Here is a 19931-nt window from a genome sequence, read left to right as displayed (position 1 = left end):
GTGTGCACGGATTCAATGGAATTGCACACAAACATTTGTTCCTATTTGCATTTTTCTGAGGGAGAGCAGAGAGGATAGCTTTTATGGAGTTTTGAAAACAAACCAACAAACAAAACCCAGGGGGAGAAAAAAAAAACACAGACCACTGAGGTCAAGGAAGATATCATAGTAACAGCTCATATTGACTGAGCCTCAGCCAAAGGCCAGGCAGCCAGCAAGGCCTGGATGGGCTTATGGTTCCTTTGAGTGTTACGGTGTATCACCCCATCTTATAGGTTGTTCAGGTAGTAAGTAAGTAAGCCTTGCATGGTGACTAAGCTTTGCTTTTTTCCATCCTTGCCTCTTGTGGCTAGGTTTTGTTGTTGTTGTTGTTGTTTTTAAGGAATTAGTAGGACTTTTTGGTCCTCTTTTGTGAGCTAGGAATTACTAAAAGGCAGAATGATATGCTGTGCTTCAAGAGATCAATGCCTGTGTACGTGTCACCTCTGGTTCCCTGACCCCTGGGAACAAGCCTGGTTGGGTGGTGATTGGTTAAAAGAGTGAACACATGAATGAACAAACAAATGAATGAATGGACAAGTGGTAGAGAGAAATACCTCTTCCTCGGCATCCTGGATCGGCAAGACATGAATATGTCTCTGATGACTTTTATTTGAGGGTGACAGATCACTGTAGTGTTAGAGAGAAGTCTTGGGGAAGCTGAGGTCAGGCCCAATGTGATGGCCACACAGGACCAGAGTGATGGGAGGAGCCTCAGAGGTCGTGTCCTTCCTCCCCAGCAGGCAGCGGGTGCCCCCTTGCACAGTTCTCTGCTGTGGCATGTAGCATTCCACAGCATGTGGCAGGGCTGTCAGAGCCAGGACTGTCTTGCTTCCCCTAGAACCTTTCATATCCCTGGCCCAGGTGAAAGTACCTTTTGTATCCCTGGCCCAGGTGAAAGCCCCCTGTCTGACCTGTTGTGGTTTCTTGCATCCCAGCATGGCTTGTCCTCCCAGTCATTGGGCCCCAGTTAAGAGCAGCAGCATCAGCAGCCCCATTTTATAGCTGAGGAAACAGGCTCAGATGGTGGAGTGACATGTCCAAGGCCACACCAGTGAGCAGTGGATCTGGGACTTTGGCCCAGTTGTGGCTGGCTCCAAAGCCTTGTGTCACTGCATCTTCTTATTTGCATTGCTAGGCAGCCTCTGGAAAGTAACCACAAACGGGAGGCCTCATCAAAATCTGGAGACCACTGCTCCCTCATCTGGCAGGAGAGCTGTCTTGGGTCCAGGTGGAGCATGGCTGGGGGTTTCTTTCCTGTTTAAAGAGAGAGTGGGCTTTCCTGATGGCCCAACGGCCAATGTCTCTGCCACAGCTGAGCTGAGCTAAAGGGATTTTACAGGAAGCAAGGACCAGGGACTGGATGCTGGGAGGTGATTCTGGAACTGCATCTTGAAGTTTGTGACACTGTGTCCCTCCTCCACCCACCTGTATCACTACTTTTAGGAAAAAGAGAAAGCATCTTTACGCATATGATGAGAGCCCAGATTGGGCCAGAAAGAGTGAAGATAGGAGTGAACCGGGGAGGGAGGTGTCTATGTCGGTACCTATGGCACTTTTTACACTAATTGTGTTTTTCCATCCCTTGCACCGGTCTGGGAGCCCTTTGAGGCCTGGGTCTGGTGGTTCTGCCAAGTTCTGCTACCTTGCAGGTGTGTAGTAGATGTATGATGAATGGATGAATGAATGACCTGGGGATTAGGAACCTGCTTTTCAGTCCAGTGACAATCTGCATGGCCATGATCAGTCACAACCCATTTCTTTTTCTTTTTTTCTTTTTTAATTGACATATTATTATTGTACACATTTATGGAGTACTATTTAATGTTTTTGTACCTGTATACATTATAGATGACCAAACCAAGGTAGTTGTCACGCATTTATCATTTCTTTGTGATGAGAACATTCAAAAACTGATAAATGCTGTCATCTCACGCATTTATCATTTCTTTGTGATAACATTCAAAAACTCCTCTTCTAGCTATTTTGAAATAGACAGTACATTATTGTTAATTATACTCACCCTACTGTGCAGTAGAACATCAGAACTTATTTCTCCTATCTAATTGTAACTTTGTAGAGGATGGGGAGAGATTGGTCAACGGGTACAAAGTTACAATTAGATAGGAGAAGTAAGTTCTGATGTTCTACTGCACAGTAGGGTGAGTATAATTAACAATAAAGTACTGTCTATTTGTCTCTGGTAACCACTGTTCTATGCTCCTTTTTTTGGCAGCTGGCGAGTATGGGGATCCAAACCTTTGACCTTAATGTTGTAAAGCCATGCTCTAACCAGCTGAGCTAACTGGCCAGCCCCTACTCTCTACTTCTATCAGCTTTTTTAGATTCCACATATGAGTGAGATCAGGCAGTACTTGTCTTTCTGTGTCTGTCTTATTTCACTTCGCAAAATGTCCTCCAGGTTTGTCCATACTATGTCAAATGGCAGGATTTCATTCTTTTTTTGTGGCTGAATAGTATTCCATTGTGTAGATATAGCACATTATCTTTATCCATTCATCTGTAGTTGGACATTTGGGTTGATTCCAAGTCTTGGCTGTTGAGTCACATCCCCTTCTGGGCCTCAGTTTCTCCATCTGAGCTGCTCTCCAGCCCCCGATGCTCTGAGTCAGTGAGGACCTGGGGCTATGGAAGGTGAAGCAAGAGATGGTGCTGGGATTCTGTGGGAGATTCTCTGAGGACTCGGCAGCTTGTATGTGGGTAGAAGGCATCCTCTGAGGCTCTTGGATGTGGAGGGTGGGAAATAGGGCAGCTGGCAGGTGGGGATGAGCCAAACATGCTGGCGAGGAAGGGTACAAGCTTGGCTAAAAAGGCCGTTTGATGAAGCTTCGGGTTTCCATGCCAACTTGGTATTTCTTTTCCTGAAAATGGAAGCGCCCATGGAACTCCTGTGGGCATTACAGCCTCCTGTGAGGGTTGGGGCCTGATTGGGTGATTGGGGGTAGGGGTAGGACAGACTGGACAAGCCACCGAGGCATGAGGAGGAGGGCTGGGGAGCAGGCCATGGGTGGGGGCTGGGCCCCGAGGATCTCCCGTCTGGAGAGCCGGGTGCTCATTGTTACTTTGCCTTGTGTTTTCTGCAGATCATGATCGAGTTCTGTCCTGGGGGAGCTGTGGACGCCATCATGCTGGGTGAGTCTTCCTTGATCCATTGTGTTTCCAACAGTGGGAGGACTCATCCTGAGTCCTAAGTCTTAACTCCTGATGGCTCTGTCTAGGACTGGAGTCCTTCATTCCCCCACTCCAGTAGTTCCCATGGCCTCCTTGAGCAGCTCTCTGCTTTATCCCCTTTTAGGGGCAGGTTTGCGTTCTTGGAGAGAAAGCAAGACATTCGTTGGAAGACAAGCACTTCCCATTCAAAAAGTCATGTGTCCTTGAACTGCTCACTTGCCCTCTCCAGCCTTCTTGGCCATAAGGTGGGTGGGTGCCTCCTTTGCATGACCCCACAGCACTCTCAGGAGGTGTAAATGAGATGCTGAGGGAGTTTCTTTGGAAAGTGGGGATACCCACCCATTTTGTAAATGCTGAGTAGGGACATCATCAGGTATCAGTGTCCTGGACAAGCTCAGGCAATAACAACAACAATGATGACAATAAAATACTAGTGGTAACTGTTACGTTGCAGATAGTCACTATGTGGCAGAGACTGTGGTAGCCGCTTTCACTTATATTATCTTCATTTGATCCTCATGTATAAAATCAGAAAGAGCGTCTCTGTTTTACTCTTGATCAGACTAACACTTAGAGGGGTTAAGGAGCTTGCACGCAGTCATGCAGCAGAGCTGAGGTATAAGCCCAGGACTGATGACCCCCGCTCCTAACTGCTGCATGTTCAACATTGTCCCCTTCTCTGTTGTGTCCAGGATTCTGGGATAGCTCAGGGGAGGAGAGGCCCTCGGTATAATGTCGTACCATTCAGCCACTTTTTATTATGAAGAAGGTATTTTCTCCTGAGTTTATCTCAGGAATGTTTCTGATGTTTGGCCGTCCATTCATATTCTGAGCTGTAGAAATGCCAAACCCGCAAACCTTCCTTGTAGAGCCCCTTATCACTCCCAGAGTTCCCAGGTAAGTAATGACAGTAGGGAGGTTAAAGAAAAAATTATTCAATGACACTGGTTAAAGCATGGTAAAGAATACTTTATTCAGGACCATTGCGATAGGTAGAGGGACCACTGGAATGGGACTTTGCAGTGAGAATGGGAGATTGGGCTCAACTCCAAATACAGCATGGGCAAGTGGGAATTTATAGCCAAGGAGCAGGGTAGGGGTCAGTGAATGGAAGATGACCAAGAGGGCTTCCGGTCAAGATGGCAGAGTAGACCATCCCCAGCATCACCCTGTCCCACAAATAACCAATTTACAAATATTAAAAAGCAACAACAGACAAGCTGGGGTCACTAGAGCTCAGGGGAAGAGGAAGAGAGTCCTACAGAGTTCATGAAGACAGGAGAAGCAATGATGTGAGAAAGAAAGGATCACTCCCACCATTTCAAATTCTGGCAGCTTCAAGGCTGCAGTTGCTGAGCGCACAGAATAGGAGCTGGAAAAAGCTGCAGTTGTGCCCTTTGTAGGTAGTTGTTTAGAGGTGGCAGAGGGGAAGAGGGTCTTGGTAGCCCCCAGGCCAGCAAGACCACTAACCAGGTTCCCATGGACCCACATACAATCAAGGGGCCATAGACAACAGGAAAAAGGAACCACTCAGAGGCCGGTGAGTCATTGCAAGGGACCAGCATGCAGCCTGCTCCATGGGAAGTGTTTGTAGTATGGGCAGTGGGGGAGACGAGCCACTTGGGGAATATTGCGGCAAAGCATGGACGATTGATCTGCCCTCCAATCAGCAAAGGACCACTCAGTGGAGATGGGTCAGGAATAGAGAACTGCAGGGGGTGTAGTTTGCTGAAAAGACTCAGGCCCAGACCAGAGGTTCCACACAACCTAAGTATACTGGACTTCACAAGACCCAGAAGTGCTTACAGGGTCAATAATTAAAACCTGAGCTGCACAAAAAGCCTTCCCCAGGGAATCATCAGCAAAGCAGCAATTCAGCTCAACTACAGGGCTCAAATGCTGGTCCCCACAGGAAGTTCCCTCATTTTAGAAGTAAGCAAAGGACAACAAATTAGTTCCAGTGAAGAATTTAAGTGGTGGGAATTGCAAATAAATCCAACACAGAATTGAAAGAGAAAACAAAATTCCCACAGATTAGAGACAAAGTTTGACATTATCTAGTAAAGGTCTAACACCATCAATGAACACCTATAAAACTAGAAGGACCGGAAGGCCCCTGGGCTCCCAAGCCAGGGAGTGGGGAAGTCTAAAGGCCTCAGTCACACCTGCTCTAACATCTGCATCTAGCCCAGCAATAATCCAGCCACTGCTGGAAGCCCTCTGGTCTCCCCTGTCAGAATGAGGGGGAGACATGGGTCTCGGTCATGCCCTCCCTCCTTCCCCCTTTTCGCACCCTATTTCCTTCCCCTTTCCCTTTCTGTCTCCCGCCCAACTGCTCTGCAACAGCATCTTATAATGATATATGGAGCCAGGGGAAGTTGAACCCAGCTGCAACCAGGTAAAGAGCACAGCAAAAACACCACTTTCACACGGGTAGCCCACCATAGCCACCACAATTGCCACGGCTGCTGCAAAAGTGGCTAGTCTCTATAGCAGCAGTCACAGCCTCCATGCAGATGGCACGCCAGACTCAACTGCACTGACACACAGAGAGGCACCAGCGGAGACCAAAAAAAAAAAAAAAAAAAAAGAGGTCCTCTTTCTCCGCAAAGCACACTCCAGAGTAATAGAAGCATCTGATTTACAATAATAGGGGAGGACTTGATCACACCTGTCTCAGTACTAGACAGATCATCTAGGCAACAAACCAACGAGGAGCAGTTAATCTATCAGATGGAGAGAACAAATCTATGGTTATTAGAGGGGGGATGGAGAAGGAGTGGGAGGGAGGGGAGAGATTGGATAAGAGGCATAAAGAATAAGTATGATTTGTAACAATGAATATGCTAATAATAAATAAATTAAAAAAAAAAAAGAAAATGACTAAGAGGAAACATCAGGGGTAAGAGGGATTGTGGCCAAACTGACCTAGCAGGATTCTTGGAGGATTCTTGCTAAAATCTCTATATACATCTTTTTATATATAAAATCTATATATAAATTGACCACATACCACCTGGGGGACCAGATACCACCTGGGGGATTGTGGGGGATGAGGAACCTGATATTGAGAGTGATCAGATAATGAGGATGGGGGTTCTTGCTAAAACTAGATTTTACAAGGAAGTACCCAGATGGGCCTAGGAGAAGGTTTAAGAGACTGACTCAAGTTTGGCCAAGCAGAGACTCTTTGTCAGGGAAGAGGATACAGGGCATTTGTTATATGGCTGTTGGGTGTACCTTTCTTGGCAGAGACCGCCTTCGAAGATTACTATTGTTCTGAGTAGAATCCAACAGAGTAAAAATGGTAGTCTTGCATGAGTTGAGCCTGTCTAGGTTATAAGGAGTCAGAGACCATTCAAATTGGTTTGGGGGTTGGGGGAGGTGGGAGGAGCAATTTATTTGCTCAAAGAACTGAAAAGCTCAAGGATGTCTGACTTCAGGTACAGCTTGTTCTAGGAGTTTTTAAAATGTTGTCATAAGGACTTGGTTTTCTTTTCCAACTCTTGGCTGCACTTTCCTCTGTTAGGCCCATTTTCATTCTGGTGTTCTGTTCTTGATGACAAGACTGTTGTGGAAGCTCCAGCTGTCACGTCTAAATTCCAAGGGGCAGGATGGAAGGAGGGAGGGTAGGACAAGCCCCCACCCCACCCCACGTACATACCCCACTGACCCTCTTGTAAACAGACAGCACAGAAGCCCTGTGTATTAGTCTGTTTATGTTGCTTGTAACAAAATACCTGAAACTGGGTGATTTATAAAGAAAAATGATATTTATTGCTTATAGTTTCTGAGGCTGGGAAGTCCAAAGTCCATCTGGTTGCAGCATCAGTGACCCAGGAGTCTCACATTACAAGATGGTGGAAGCAGAGAGAGCAGAGAGAAAGGAAGACAGACTCTCCTCTTCTTTTAAAGCCCTCAGAACCACACCCTGACCACCATTTTTAATCCATTCACTACTGCATGGTCCTACAATCCAGTCACCTCTTCAAGGCTCCACCTTTCAATTACCATAATGGGATTTCCCACCCTCTTAACAGTCATCGTGGGGGCCAAGTTTCTAATACATAAAACTTAGGAGACACAATTCAAGATTCAGTGAGTTTTGGGAAGACATTATTCAATCCACTACACCCTGCATGACACTTCCATTTACATCTTGTTGGCTATAACATATAACATAGCTGGAAGGGACACAGGGGAATGTGGTTTTCTAGCTGGGTGGCCATGTGTTCTCATACTAAAAAAGGAGAGAATGGGAGGCGCCTATCAGCCCCTGTCTCCCCTGGTGTTCAGCTTAACAGCATGAGGCCTGGAGGAGAATATCAGGGATGGGAGAGGCATTTAAGTGTACCATGTCTTCATCCTCATTCACAGCTGGGGTGTGACCCTAGGCTAGGGCTCAGCCAGTAGGCAAACCCTGCCCTGGCTCCCTGGCTCAGTTCTCCTGGTGGCACTGACTGCTCCATCCCCAAGTGGTTTTCCCCGTTGGTGGCAGCAGTCTAAGGAAAATTGCCATCAACATTTTGGAAATCAAGGTGTGAGAGGAGAAGCTGGGATGGGGACCCTCAACGAGATTGGAACAAGGTCCTGGTTGCAGCTCTGAGATTAGGGGTTGACTCTTCCACAGACACCTGCTCTGCTTAGAGGGGTTTTCAGCCGTTTTTTCATCTCCCCTTTTTCCTGCAGAGATGTGAAGGGTTACACGCCTGTGCTTGGGGTCCAGGGGACCTAAGGTCTATGTCATATTCCTTTTTTTCTAACTGTGGGGTGCTGGGCTGGACTTCTGTGAGATGGGGAGAGTATCTATGTAGCACGTCACTGTGCAACCACTCTGGTTTAACACCCAGTGCTCATTCTGATTGGAATGGACATGGTTGGCCTTAACTTGCCGGCTGTTACACATTTTGGCTCTCAACCCTCTTACAGAGAAAAGGGTGAGAGGCTGGGATTAGATATGGTGTCAGAGGGGATTTAGATCTGTCTGCGATGTTGTAATTTTTTTAGTACGGAGAAGATATTCATGTATAGCTGTGTAATTAAAGCTACTCTTAAAAATATATTGGACTCATGGCTTACTTGGGAGAGTGTGGTGCTGATAACACCAAAGCCATGGGTTTGGATCCCTATACAGGGATGGCTGGTTAGTTCACTTGGAAAAGCGTGGTGCTGACAACACCAAGGGGTTAAGATCCCCTTACTGGTCATTTTTAAGGGGAAAAAAAATTATTGGGCTCAAAAGGCTATGTATTGTATGATTCCAATTTTATGACATTCTAGAAAAAGGCAAAACTGTAGGGTCTGAAATCTAATTAGTGATTGCTTAGGGGCTAGAAATGAGGGGAAAATTGACTACAAACGGCACAGAGGAATTTGGGGGGATGATGGAAATATTCTCTATCTAAGTTGGGATGGGGGTTACCTGTATACATTTGTCAGAATTCATAGAACTGTACACCTAAATATAAGTGAACTTTACTGTACATAAATTGCACCTCAATAAATCTGACTTAAAAAAAATGCATTATGCCTCCCTCATAGGGTTATTGTAAGGATTAAATAAAATAATGTACCAAGTCCTTCATCTCCTGCCTGGCACATTATAAGGGCTCAAGAGATGGTGGTGATTAGCTCATAATTATCTTCGTCATCATCGTTTTTATTTCTATTTCATTTATATCATGAGCAAGACACAATTTTGCCATTTTTTTAGAAAACTGCAGATATTCCAGCCCTGGACTCATCTCAGAATCAACATAGTAATAATCACCCTTTATTGCCTGATTTTCCACGGTGAGAACTTAACGTGCTTTGTCAGCAGAGCCTATATTGATTAGACTCATCCCATTTTATAGAACAGGAAACGAAGGGCCAGAGCTTGAGCAACTTGCCAAAAACCACGCAGCAAGTGAGAGGCAGCGCCTGCACTCAGGCTCAGTGTGCTCCCCAGGCCCATGCAGGCTCTGAGCCTGGCCCCCCCTAGGAACATGGAAGTTAAGAGTGAGGCTGTAGGGAGGGGGAGCCGCTTGCAGACCCCAGAGAGAAGGAGCCACGGTCCAGGAACCCTGCTCTGCGGCTTGGCTTCCCAGGGCAGTACAGTCACGCCTACAGCCCTGGCTGGTGTGTTTATGTTTAACACTCCTGAGGGACCTAGTGGGGAGAGTTGAGCTTTGTGGATTCCTTGCCACCAGGAGAGACAGACACAGTAGCGCTGTTTTAGCTAGAGGGAGGCCTCTCGGCCGTGCCCTGGATGACCAGCCTTAGTGCCCACAGCTGAGAACCCAGCAGGCTGAGGGAGGCCGGCTTCCCCAGAACAGGGGTCCTTAGGTAGTCACAACAGTCATGTGGGACATAGAGCACAGGGGTGACATCCTTGAATCTTCTCACTCCCTTCCTTCCACTGCCTCCACATTCTGTCATCTGTATTTCTCTAATCCATCGAATCAAACATCCTTCCTCTTTTCTGCCCTGGCCAGCGTCTGGCCTGGCTGGACCACTGTGATGGCCTCTGACTGAGCCCCCTGCCCCTGCTCTTGCTCCCCAGCAAGCTCTTCATTCCACCGCACTAGAGGGAATTTTTCGAATGCAAAATCAGATTGTGTCTCTGCCCCGCTCACACCCTCTCATGGACTGCCCACTGTATTTCAAATAAAATGCAGCCTCCATAGCATGGTCTGCAAGGTCCTGCAGAATCAAGTCCTGCCAACCCTGTCCTCAACTCGCTTTCCCTTCATCTGTCCCCTCCTGCCACACCAGGGTCCTTGGCACATGCTGTTCTCTTTTTCAGGAATATTCTTTTTCCTACTCCCCACCTGCTCGGGCCTGCTTGTCCTTTGGATCTCAGAGAAGAAGGGCCCCTGCTGTTTCTAAGCAGACATTGGGCTGTATGTAGCATGTGTGTGTGTTATGTGTGTGTTTCCTAATGAGCACATGAGAGGCTCTCAGTGACTGGCTCTCCTGCCTCTCCAGCCCTTCCCCTTCCACATCTTCTAGTGCCACCAACAATGGCCGGTTTGTGTCTTCACCACCAGCTCACATCAGCCCCCAGGCCTTTGCTGGTTCCTTGACCTGGAATGCCCACGCCCCACTTTTTCTCCTCTTACCACCTATTCTTCCTTCAAGACACAGCTCAAGTGTCCTTCCTCTGGGGAGCCTCCCGGTTCCCCCAGACTAAGTCTGTTATTGTCCATCCTGACCTCCCACATACCTGCTCCCCACTCTGTACCAAGCCTTGCCCACCGTTCCCGTGTCCCTCTCTGCATCCTTGCACCAAACACGGGGCCCAACACATAGCAAGTACTTACTCGGTGTCTGCTGACACCACGGTTATCTCCGTCTTAGTTGGGCTGTGTTTATGAACCTGAGCTCAAAGCCAGATTCTCTGGTTTGAATCTTAGATCCTTGACTTCCCACCTGTGTGACCTTGAGCAAGTAACTTAACCTCTCTGAGCCTCGGTTTCCTCCTCTGTAAAATGGGGGCAAAAATTGTGTCTGTTCCATAGGGTTGCCATGAAGTCAAAATGGGTCAATACACATACAGTGCTGAGAGTGAACCTAGTACATGGAGAGTGCTCTGTAATGTTGGCGGCTTTGGTATTTCTCACATGTGGCATGGCTTGACACTCAGTTGCCTGCAGTAAGTGCTCGTTACACTGACGACAGCTCTCCTGTTTCCAGAACTGGACAGAGGCCTCACTGAGCCCCAGATTCAGGTCGTTTGCCGCCAGATGCTGGAAGCGCTCACCTTTTTGCACAGCAAGAAGATCATCCACCGAGATCTGAAAGCCGGCAACGTGCTGATGACCCTCGAGGGAGACATCAGGCTGGGTAAGGGGCTGCCAGGGTGATGGATGCCCAGGGTGGGAAAGGTGGGTCCCCGTGCTGGCCTGGCTTCTGTGGTGAGGGTGGGAGGGGCACCTGGTGTGAGTGTGGGTTCCTCGCTCCCGCAGGCTCCCACGATGTCAACCGTCCTCCCTCTTGCCCTGGACCACAGATTGAGTACAGACCCCATCTGCTCAGTCTAGCCTGGTCGTTCTCACCCCAGGGTGATTTTGCCCCAGGGACATTTAGCAGTGTCTGAAGGAATTTGGGGTTGTTACAACTTGGATGGGTGCTACTGGCATCTAGTGGGTGGGTGCTGCTAAACACCTTATGGTGCACAGACAGATCCCACAAAGAATCACTTCACCCAGAAGGCCGACAGTGCTGAGGTGGGGAGCGCTGGTCTACACCCTCTGGTCTTGCTTCCAATCAAGAGAATTCAAGTGGGAACAGTGGGTGGAGGGTGACCCTGCATCCGTCCCCAGATGGAAAATGGTAGTACGTCAGGCACATATGTGAAAACCTTATTTTTTAATGTTTCCTCCTTCTTTGTATTTTTAACCCTTTTTAAAACCAGAATAACACATACATGTGTCCTCTGCTCCCACCGCTCCCTTCACCATCCACCCCCACAGACAAGCACTTTGAACTCTTATGTTTACTTCTGCATTGCTAAAGAATATGCCTATAATGCTATTTTTTTAAAGTAATGAATTTTATTGTTTGAAAAAAATAATACATGCTTATCTTACAACAATCACATAGTACAGGAGGAGTAAAGGAGAGAGCTAGAAAGTGCCTCCAATCTCATTATGCAGAAACGTCCCCCAAATATTGGCCCAGGTTGTCATCCCAGACACTTCTGCACTCATCTGTGTCAGCAGGACACAGAGAGAGACGGGGGTGTCTCAGAGAGAGAGATTAACGACAGAGACGGCATTCTCCTGTTTGACTACATTCAACTCCACCCCCCTAACACTGTCCTTCCAACAGAGACGTGTCACTGTAGTTCTTCTGGTGTTACCGTGGTATCTTTAAGGAGCATTTTAATTATAACCATAAGAAGCTGCACCACCGTGGAGCCCCTGTGATTGAGATCTGCAGGGATAGCGATGAGGGTGGGAACAGAAATAGGGACAGTGCCATCAAAGATGTCTTCTGGAGCAGGAGGGCAGCTTTCAGCATCCCTCCTGTGAGGGCTCAGAGAGGGTGGGGACCTGCCCTGGGTCACACAGCTAGCAAGGACAGAGCCAGGGTGACCCCTAGGCTGCTGGTATGGGAGCAGGTGCTGGGGTGGGGGTTGTACAGGCACGGGTGGTCTGTTCCTTCACCTGGGCTGGAGGTCAGGAGTTTAGAAGAGGCTGGATATGGGAGGAAAGTTTGAGCCGAGTAGTAAAGATGCGGGTAATTACCAGAAAGACAAGGCTGGGCAGGGTGGTCCAGGAAGAGGGATGCTGTGGACAGTCATGGAGGTGAGAAACAGCAGGGTATTTGGGGGAGGTGGATAGTAGAAATAACAACACACATTTCCCGAGTTTATGAAGTGCCTGCTGGGTGACAGGCATCAGACAAGGAACTTCCTGTAGATCATCTCATTTAATCAGCACTCCAGGGGGCAATCTGGGTGTGGGGACTGTACCCATTTTACAGGTAAAGACACTGAGGCCCAGTGTGAAAGGAGATGCCCGAGATCTACCATGAAGGAGGAGAAGTAGCAGGTTTGGACTTGGGTCTTCCTGACTCCACAGCTGCCAGAGGACTGCCTCACTTAGGGGTAGAGGGAGAGCGGCCAGGGAGGGGCCGGCTCAGGGAGCATACAGCGGCAAAGAGAGGGTCACATGTGCTCTGGGAAATTCAAGGGAAGCATTTGGTCTGGCCTTTAGGAATATATGAAATGGAGGAGGCAGGACACAGGAGACCTGGTCACGACCAGACCGAGGGGTGATCAGAGCAGGGAAGCCCGGGGTGGACAGGGATGGGGGAGGGGCCCCGGTAGCTTCAGGCTGAGACATGCCCAGTGGGGTTCTCATTTCCCAAGCTGCACTCCCAGGCCCCCCCCGAAATACCCTAAATCTGGAGGGAGCAGAATCCCACTCAGAACCAACAGAAGATGGGACAGTGGCAGATGTCAGATTTCAAAATGACTTGGCATATCCAGTTGAAAAAACCAGGAAGCCAATTAAGGAGGAAGAAAAGTTCAGGGAGAGTTGAATGTGCGAATATTTACACAATTACTGCTGAGCCCTGGGAGCATGGAGTGGATGCCTGCTGAGCCCTGTTGTTCTGTTTTGGGAAATCCTCCCCACTGAGTTCTTCTAGAGAACTGTTTTTTTTTTTTTTTTTTTTTTTTTTTTTGCCGTTTTTTCGTGACCGGCACTCAGCCAGTGAGTGCACCGGTCAGTCCTATATAGGATCCGAACCCGCGGCGGGAGCGTGAGTTCTTCTAGAGAACTGAACCAGGATCTGCAGCCTGGTGTAGCAGTGCAGGAAGCCTAGGAGACTGGGTATCATCTGTCTGCCTCCTCTTGTCTTCCTGGTACCATCTTGGGCACCTGGAGCCCCCACCCCTCCCCACCCCCTTACTCAACTTGGGGATGCATAAAAGAATTGTTCAGCAGATCTGTTTCCCAGGCACCACCTCCCTGGAGACAGTGCCTGTGCCTCTCAGCAGAGTAGGAATAGAATGGACAAGCTGAGCAAAGCTCTAGACACAGACAAGCCTGGTTCAAATCCCAGCTTTGCTGCATCTGCTGCATAGTCTGGTGAAACATATTTAGCCACTGAAACCTCAGTTCTTTAGAACCCATGGATGACAACTGGGGTGAATATACAAAGTACTGTCACACAGAGGGTGTCACTCAGGGTTATATCCCTCTCTGCTACTGGGCATTTTGGTTCTTTTTTGTGTTAAATATTTACTTCTCCCTGGAATTTCACACTTCCTCTGAGATTCATCTGATAGTTGCCTAGTAAAGCACAAGATCCAGCTCAGGGTGGGTTTGAAGCAGCTGCAGATTGGCAGGTGGGAATCCATTTGTACAGAGAGAGAAAGGGAGAGCATCTGTTTCTCTGAGACAGTTGGGATATGAAGTGGGGTGTGGACTTTGAGGTCCAAGGATCTGTGTTCTAGTTCTGGATCTGCCAATTGGCATTGCATGACCTTGGACAAGTTGTGTAACCTTTCTGAGCTCAGTTTCCTCAAACTCAGAGTGGGGTAACAGTTCCTCCCTCATGGACTTGGTGTGATGATTGAATGATCAGCACATGCAAAGCATCTATAGGTACCCAGCACATCCCAGAGGCCCAGCAAATGTCAGCTTTCTCTCCAGGGCCAAGCACTGTCTCAGAGTGGCTGCTGCTTGGTGGAGCATTCCCCATTCTCCAGAGAACTTGTGTTCCTCTTCCAGGTGCTTCTCTGAAGATGGGAGGTGAATTTCACAACTTTTGGGGTCTTTCAAGTTTCAGGCAGAGGTCTCAACTGGCCTAAAAATCAAAGTGCCCAGCATGAGCCTGGAAATATAATTGGTGCTCAGTAACAGTCCCCTCCAGCATTACTGTCACTTCTTCAGTCTATGATTAGTACAGGATTCCTAACTCCCAAAGGTCCCCCATGTGCAGGAGGCCTGGCAGGTGGTCCAGTCAAGAGCCAATCAGCCACCTCTCACCTCCACCTCACCACAACGCAGCATTCCTGTCTCCTGCTGCCAGCGGGCTGGGCTCCTGGGTCTTTCAGTATAGCTGTCATGCACTGAGCCAGTGATTGATATGTACTAACTCATTTAATGCTCAAAGGCCACTGATAACATTTTACAGAGGAGAGATTTGGGACCTAGAGAGGCTAATTAAGTTACCCAAGGTCACACTGCTAGTAAGAAGAGAAACGAGTTCAACCCAAGGCATTTGGCTTCAGAGCCCATGTGCTTAACCACTACCCTCTTGCTGACTCTTTTGGTGGCAAATGACGAAAACCTATTTCCTTTGACTTATGGCAGACAGGAAAATGTGTATACCATGGAACCAAGTTGGGGAAAAGATAGGGCTGGGCCTCATGGCTAGTTGGAACCTGGAACACAAATCTGCAGAGACTGTCTCTCTGGCCTCTCCCTTTCTGTGCATGTTGGTGAAGCTCTCAGACCAACCTTTTGCACAAAGCTTCTGGCAAGGTCTAGTTTCATACTTTCCAGCATCACATCCTGCAGGATGAACAGAAACTCCCCATTTGAGGTCTCAGCATCAATAACCCCAGTGAAGGGCTCTGATTGGCTCAGGTAGCCATCCCTGGACCAGTCAGTGAGGCTCAGTTAGGAGGGGTTTTCTCGTAGGCCCAGCTTGTAGTCAATCTCTCTGGCCTGGAGCAGGGAGTCACCTGACAGTATGGAAACCTGCTGCCTCCCCCTCATGGAACGGTGAAGTGGAGTGGGGGAGATGATTTTCCAGAGGAAGAGGGGATTTGGACTGGCCACAAAAGCAAAGCATTGTCCACCTAGACTGGCATAGCCTGTGGGCTTACATAGCCCAGAAGAGGGGGAATGAATGATTGAGGTTGGCGAGAATGCCAGAAAAAGACAGGAGATATGGGGAGGAGAGAGTGTCCACGAAGCCCGTGGGGGTAGGAGGCCGAAGACAGTGGTGTGAATGGGAGAACAAAGGCTTCATTCATTGAGTGGTCGTGTGCATCTAGTTGCCTAAAAACAAAGGAAAATATATAGAAACCCAATCACGGGTCACGGTAGAGCAGTTCTTCCAGTCTCACAGTCGGCTAGGTAATGTGATCTCCATTTAATAGATGAGGAGACAGGTCAGAGAGACGAAGCAATTTGTCTACAATCACACTGGAACCTTCTCCCTTCCCTGCCTGGCACTGTTCCTGTGACACCCCTGGGAGGGCAGATCATCCCTGTAGTTAGGAGAAGCCTCCCTCTGAGTGAGCTCAGGTGTGCTGCTGGCTGCTGTGATCTGGAGGAAGGAGGCCCCTGGGGTGCCAGGGCCAGGGATGGGAGCCTTTGCTTTCTTCTGTCCCCACGCTAGTCTCAGCAAGTCCCAGCCCCTCTCTAGGCTTTGCTTCCCTGCATGTACCACCAGGGCCTGGCTAGTGTTTGTCCACAGGGGCATGGTTGGCATTTTGGTAAGGATGGTTGTCACCGTGCAGGAAGTGCAGTGTCCCCAGCTCTCCCTCACTAAATGGCAGGAGCACCCTGGTTCATTGTGACAACCAGACCACTCCACTCCTCTCTGGGGATACACGGCATCACCCCTGGTTGAGAACCATCTGGAATGTCTCTCAGACCTAGCATTTGAAGTGATGCCCTGCCCAAGCTGGACTGTGGACTGCCTGGGTATAGGGTGGGGGGCTCAGGAGATGAGGAGGGGTACAGAACTACAGTTGGGCAGTGGTTTGGCTTTAACTGGCCTGACGTTGTCTGAGACAAGGCTTCTTGTACCTTGGATACTTTTGGTTGCCTGCAGTGAAGGGGACAGATGAGAGATTCTCTTGTATAGCTTCATATATTCTAAGTTCACTGCTTTTGAGTGTGTGTGTAATATAGGAGGGGTCTTCAAAAAGTTCATGGAAGGATTCCATTATCTTTTAATTCAGTTGTTCCATGAACTTTTTGAAGTACCCTTGTGTAATTCATTTTAATGTTTTTAATGTGTGTAATTTTTTATTGCATACATTATTGCATACATTTTTTGCCAACATAGGATATTTATACATGTGTAGAAAGATGAGCACAGAGATATTTATTGCAACAATATTTGTAATAGCAAGAAATCAGAAATGATTTAATTGTACGTATTCCAGTAGAGAATTAAGTTGTGATACTGTCATACAATGGAATCTTTGTCAGCTATTGAAAACTAAGTTGTAGAAAATGTATCATGTCTTGTAAAGATGTACAAATACAGTGCATACTATGAAGGGGAAAAACACAACCTGCAAAATATATTTAATCTGATTACTTTTTTTAAAGTAGCAAGTACATAAAAATCATATATATGTAATTTTTGTATTTTTTTATGCATAGTTTTTTTATGTATAAACGAACAAATAACTCTGGAGCTATATACAGAAAACTCATAGTGTTTATCTCTGTCAGGATTATAAAGATTTTTTTAATCCATACATGTTTGAATTTTTAATAAGCAACATTGTTTTGGTTATCAGAAAAAAAATTAAACACACACCTGCATATGAATGAGTAGATAGACAGTCCTGTAGACATTTGGAATAAGACCCACAAAGAGGAAAATTAAAGTCACTCCTAATCCTGCCGGAGAGAGCCACCTCTCACCATAGGCTTCCTTCCAGTCTTTTTTCTGTGCACAGAAAGACAGGACCACCTAGTGGGAAAGAGCGCACCTGGGTAACCTCCTGCAATTTGCTTAATCTCTCAACTTCAGCTTCCTCATCTGTAAAATGGGGGTAATAATTTTCCCTTCCCTAAAAGATCATAGATGTGAATGATATGCATAGGAATCGATATGCAGATGATATGCATAAGCTCCTTTGCACAGTGCCATGCACCTGATAAGTTCTCTGTAAATATTATTAAGATAAACACCTACTTTTAAAAGAATTGGAGGCTGGCTGTTTTGCTCACTTGGTTAGAGCATGGTGCTGATAACACCCAGGTCAAGGGTTTGAATCCCCATACTGGCCAGCCACTTAAAAAAAAAAAAAAAAGAGCCTAAAAAGTAAAAAAATTGGGATCACAGTTTTCTAGACTGCTTTTTAAAATTGAATAATATCAGCATGTTTCCTCCATATCCTTAAATATTCCTCAGAAACATTATTTTAATGTTTTTCTTGTATTCCATCAAACATACAAAACATAATTCACCTGTGAAAGCCCTAAGTTGGATATCTAAAGAGTTTTGTCATATTATTCTCAAAGAAATAATACAGTGATGAGTGTGCTTGTTCATGGATCTTGGGGTCTCTTTCTGTCATCATACCTTGAAGAGGAAGTCTCAGAAGCAGCAATATCGGGTATGTGCCCCATTTTTGTCTATACCCGTGGCTGGCGTGCCATCCACACAACTTGAACCAGTGTTACGCCCCCCGGCAGAGTGTGGAGTTCTCTTTCACCACATCCTGGCTGCCACTTGGTTTTTTAAGAGAGAAAAAACAAAACCTCACAAAACCAAAAGAACTTTGCTCTATGCAGTTCTATTTTTTAAACCATAAAAGTGATACACTCTATCAAAAACATTTTAAAGAATAAAAGTATATAAAGTGAAAAAATGTTAGGCCTCTGTGCACTATCCCCACCCAAATCCCACTGCCAGGGAGGTGATCACTATTAAATTTGACGTGCAGCCTTCTGGACCCTTCTCTGTGTGTGTATGCATAGACATGTACACACAATGTGCATATATCGTTCTTTTAAAATACAACTGGAATCATACTATACATTCTATAACATGTTAGTTAGCAGCATGTGTTCTAGAGAAACGTGCAAGTTAATAAACACAAATGCAACCTCATGCTTTCTAAGGAGGCCGCGTGTTATTCATATCTGGGGTAAATCATACTCTAACCATTCGCCAGCCAAGCTCTGGCTACAATTTAGGTTGTTTTCCATTTTTCATTCTTTCAGGTAATGCTTCTATAAGCATTCATACATATTATAAATCTGCTTTTTAGAGATCTACTTCCAGAAATATTTTTAAAACACAGGGTTTTTTTTATTTTCTAAAAACATACATGAGTAAAGGCATTCTAGAAGAGTCTGTTCATTCACTCATGAGTATGTTCATTCAGTAAACTGGTGGAATGCTTCATGCTCCAGGTACGGTGCCAGGGATACAACTTGGACAAAGCAGAAATTGTCTCTTTCCTTATGGAAACTGTAGTCTATAAAGAGCGATTCTCTACATCCCTGCTGCCCTGACTCTGATTCGTTTTAATATAGGAGGGATGCTATTTTCATCAGAAGAGACTGCATGGTGGAAGTCCCCTCTGAATTGTCCAAAGGCAGCCACTCACCAATCAGGGGACACCCTCATAAATTCCATCCAGTGAGCAAACAAGCTTGGGGCTGCCCCTGTTCCATGTCCACAGAAAGCCCAAGGTCCCTGGGCTGCAAAGAGGGGCTGCCCCACGCTCCTGGCGGGGCCCCATCTAGTAGGGTGGAAGGGGAAGTAGCAGCTATCCAGAATGCTGGGTGGTGCTTGCTTCAGGGAGGGCCCTGGGGACCAACTGGTGTCATTGTGAAAGTTGGTGGTTTCTGTTTTTCCTCTTCCCTCCCAGGAAGGGGTCAGCAGGGCCCATCGTGGGGAGTAGCAGCTTCTGAAAGCCTCACCCTGGGTCTGAGAGGCAGTTACTATTCCCAAAAGATCTGGGATGGGATGACGTGCTAGCCATTGTTGCAGGGGAGCCAGGCCCGCGAGGGGTCCAGGCTGACAGAGCAGGAAGGTGAGCCCAGCCCTGAAGCCAGTCAGCAGCAGAGCCAGGTTCTCACCTGGGTTTCCACCTCACCTGCAGCAGCTACTGGTTCCACCCCAGGAGGTGACAGAACCCCCTGTTCCCTCTGATTGACCAGACTGTCCCCTGATAGAACAGCTATTGTCTGGTTAGCACTAACTGGGCTCAGAGACCAGTTTTCCTGACCATGCCTTGAGTGGGGGGAGTCTCAGTTCAGCCTCAGCCTTGCCCCAGCCTAGAAATCTCCAGGCTGGGCTAGCTCATGTGTCCCATGGAATAATCACCATCATCCCATTTACAGGGCATTTCCCATGAACCAGTCTTGGAGCTGAGCACTTTCAGTGTGTCGTTTAATCCTCAGGACAACCCTACAAAGTAGTTCAACAGTATCATCATCCCCATGTCACATAGGCGGAAACTGAGGGTCAGAAATTTTGTAACTGTCCTGGCG

At 47.2% G+C, this 19931-nt stretch overlaps 1 protein-coding gene across 1 annotated transcript in view; it reads left to right on the top strand.

Annotated features, from left to right (window-relative positions):
* Positions 1–19931, top strand: part of STK10 (serine/threonine kinase 10) — a 121078-nt gene that overhangs the window by 44348 nt on the left and 56799 nt on the right. Inside the window, exons 3-4 of the mRNA XM_063086605.1 lie at positions 3144–3192; positions 10909–11058. Coding sequence (XP_062942675.1) covers positions 3144–3192; positions 10909–11058 — 199 coding nt within the window. The remainder of the gene's footprint in view (positions 1–3143; positions 3193–10908; positions 11059–19931) is intronic.

This window comes from Cynocephalus volans, chromosome 2 (genome assembly GCF_027409185.1).
Source record: "Cynocephalus volans isolate mCynVol1 chromosome 2, mCynVol1.pri, whole genome shotgun sequence".
Lineage (NCBI taxonomy): Eukaryota > Metazoa > Chordata > Mammalia > Dermoptera > Cynocephalidae > Cynocephalus > Cynocephalus volans.
The sequence above is the reverse complement of the archived record's forward strand: the minus strand, read 5'-3'. Positions and strand labels throughout refer to the sequence as shown.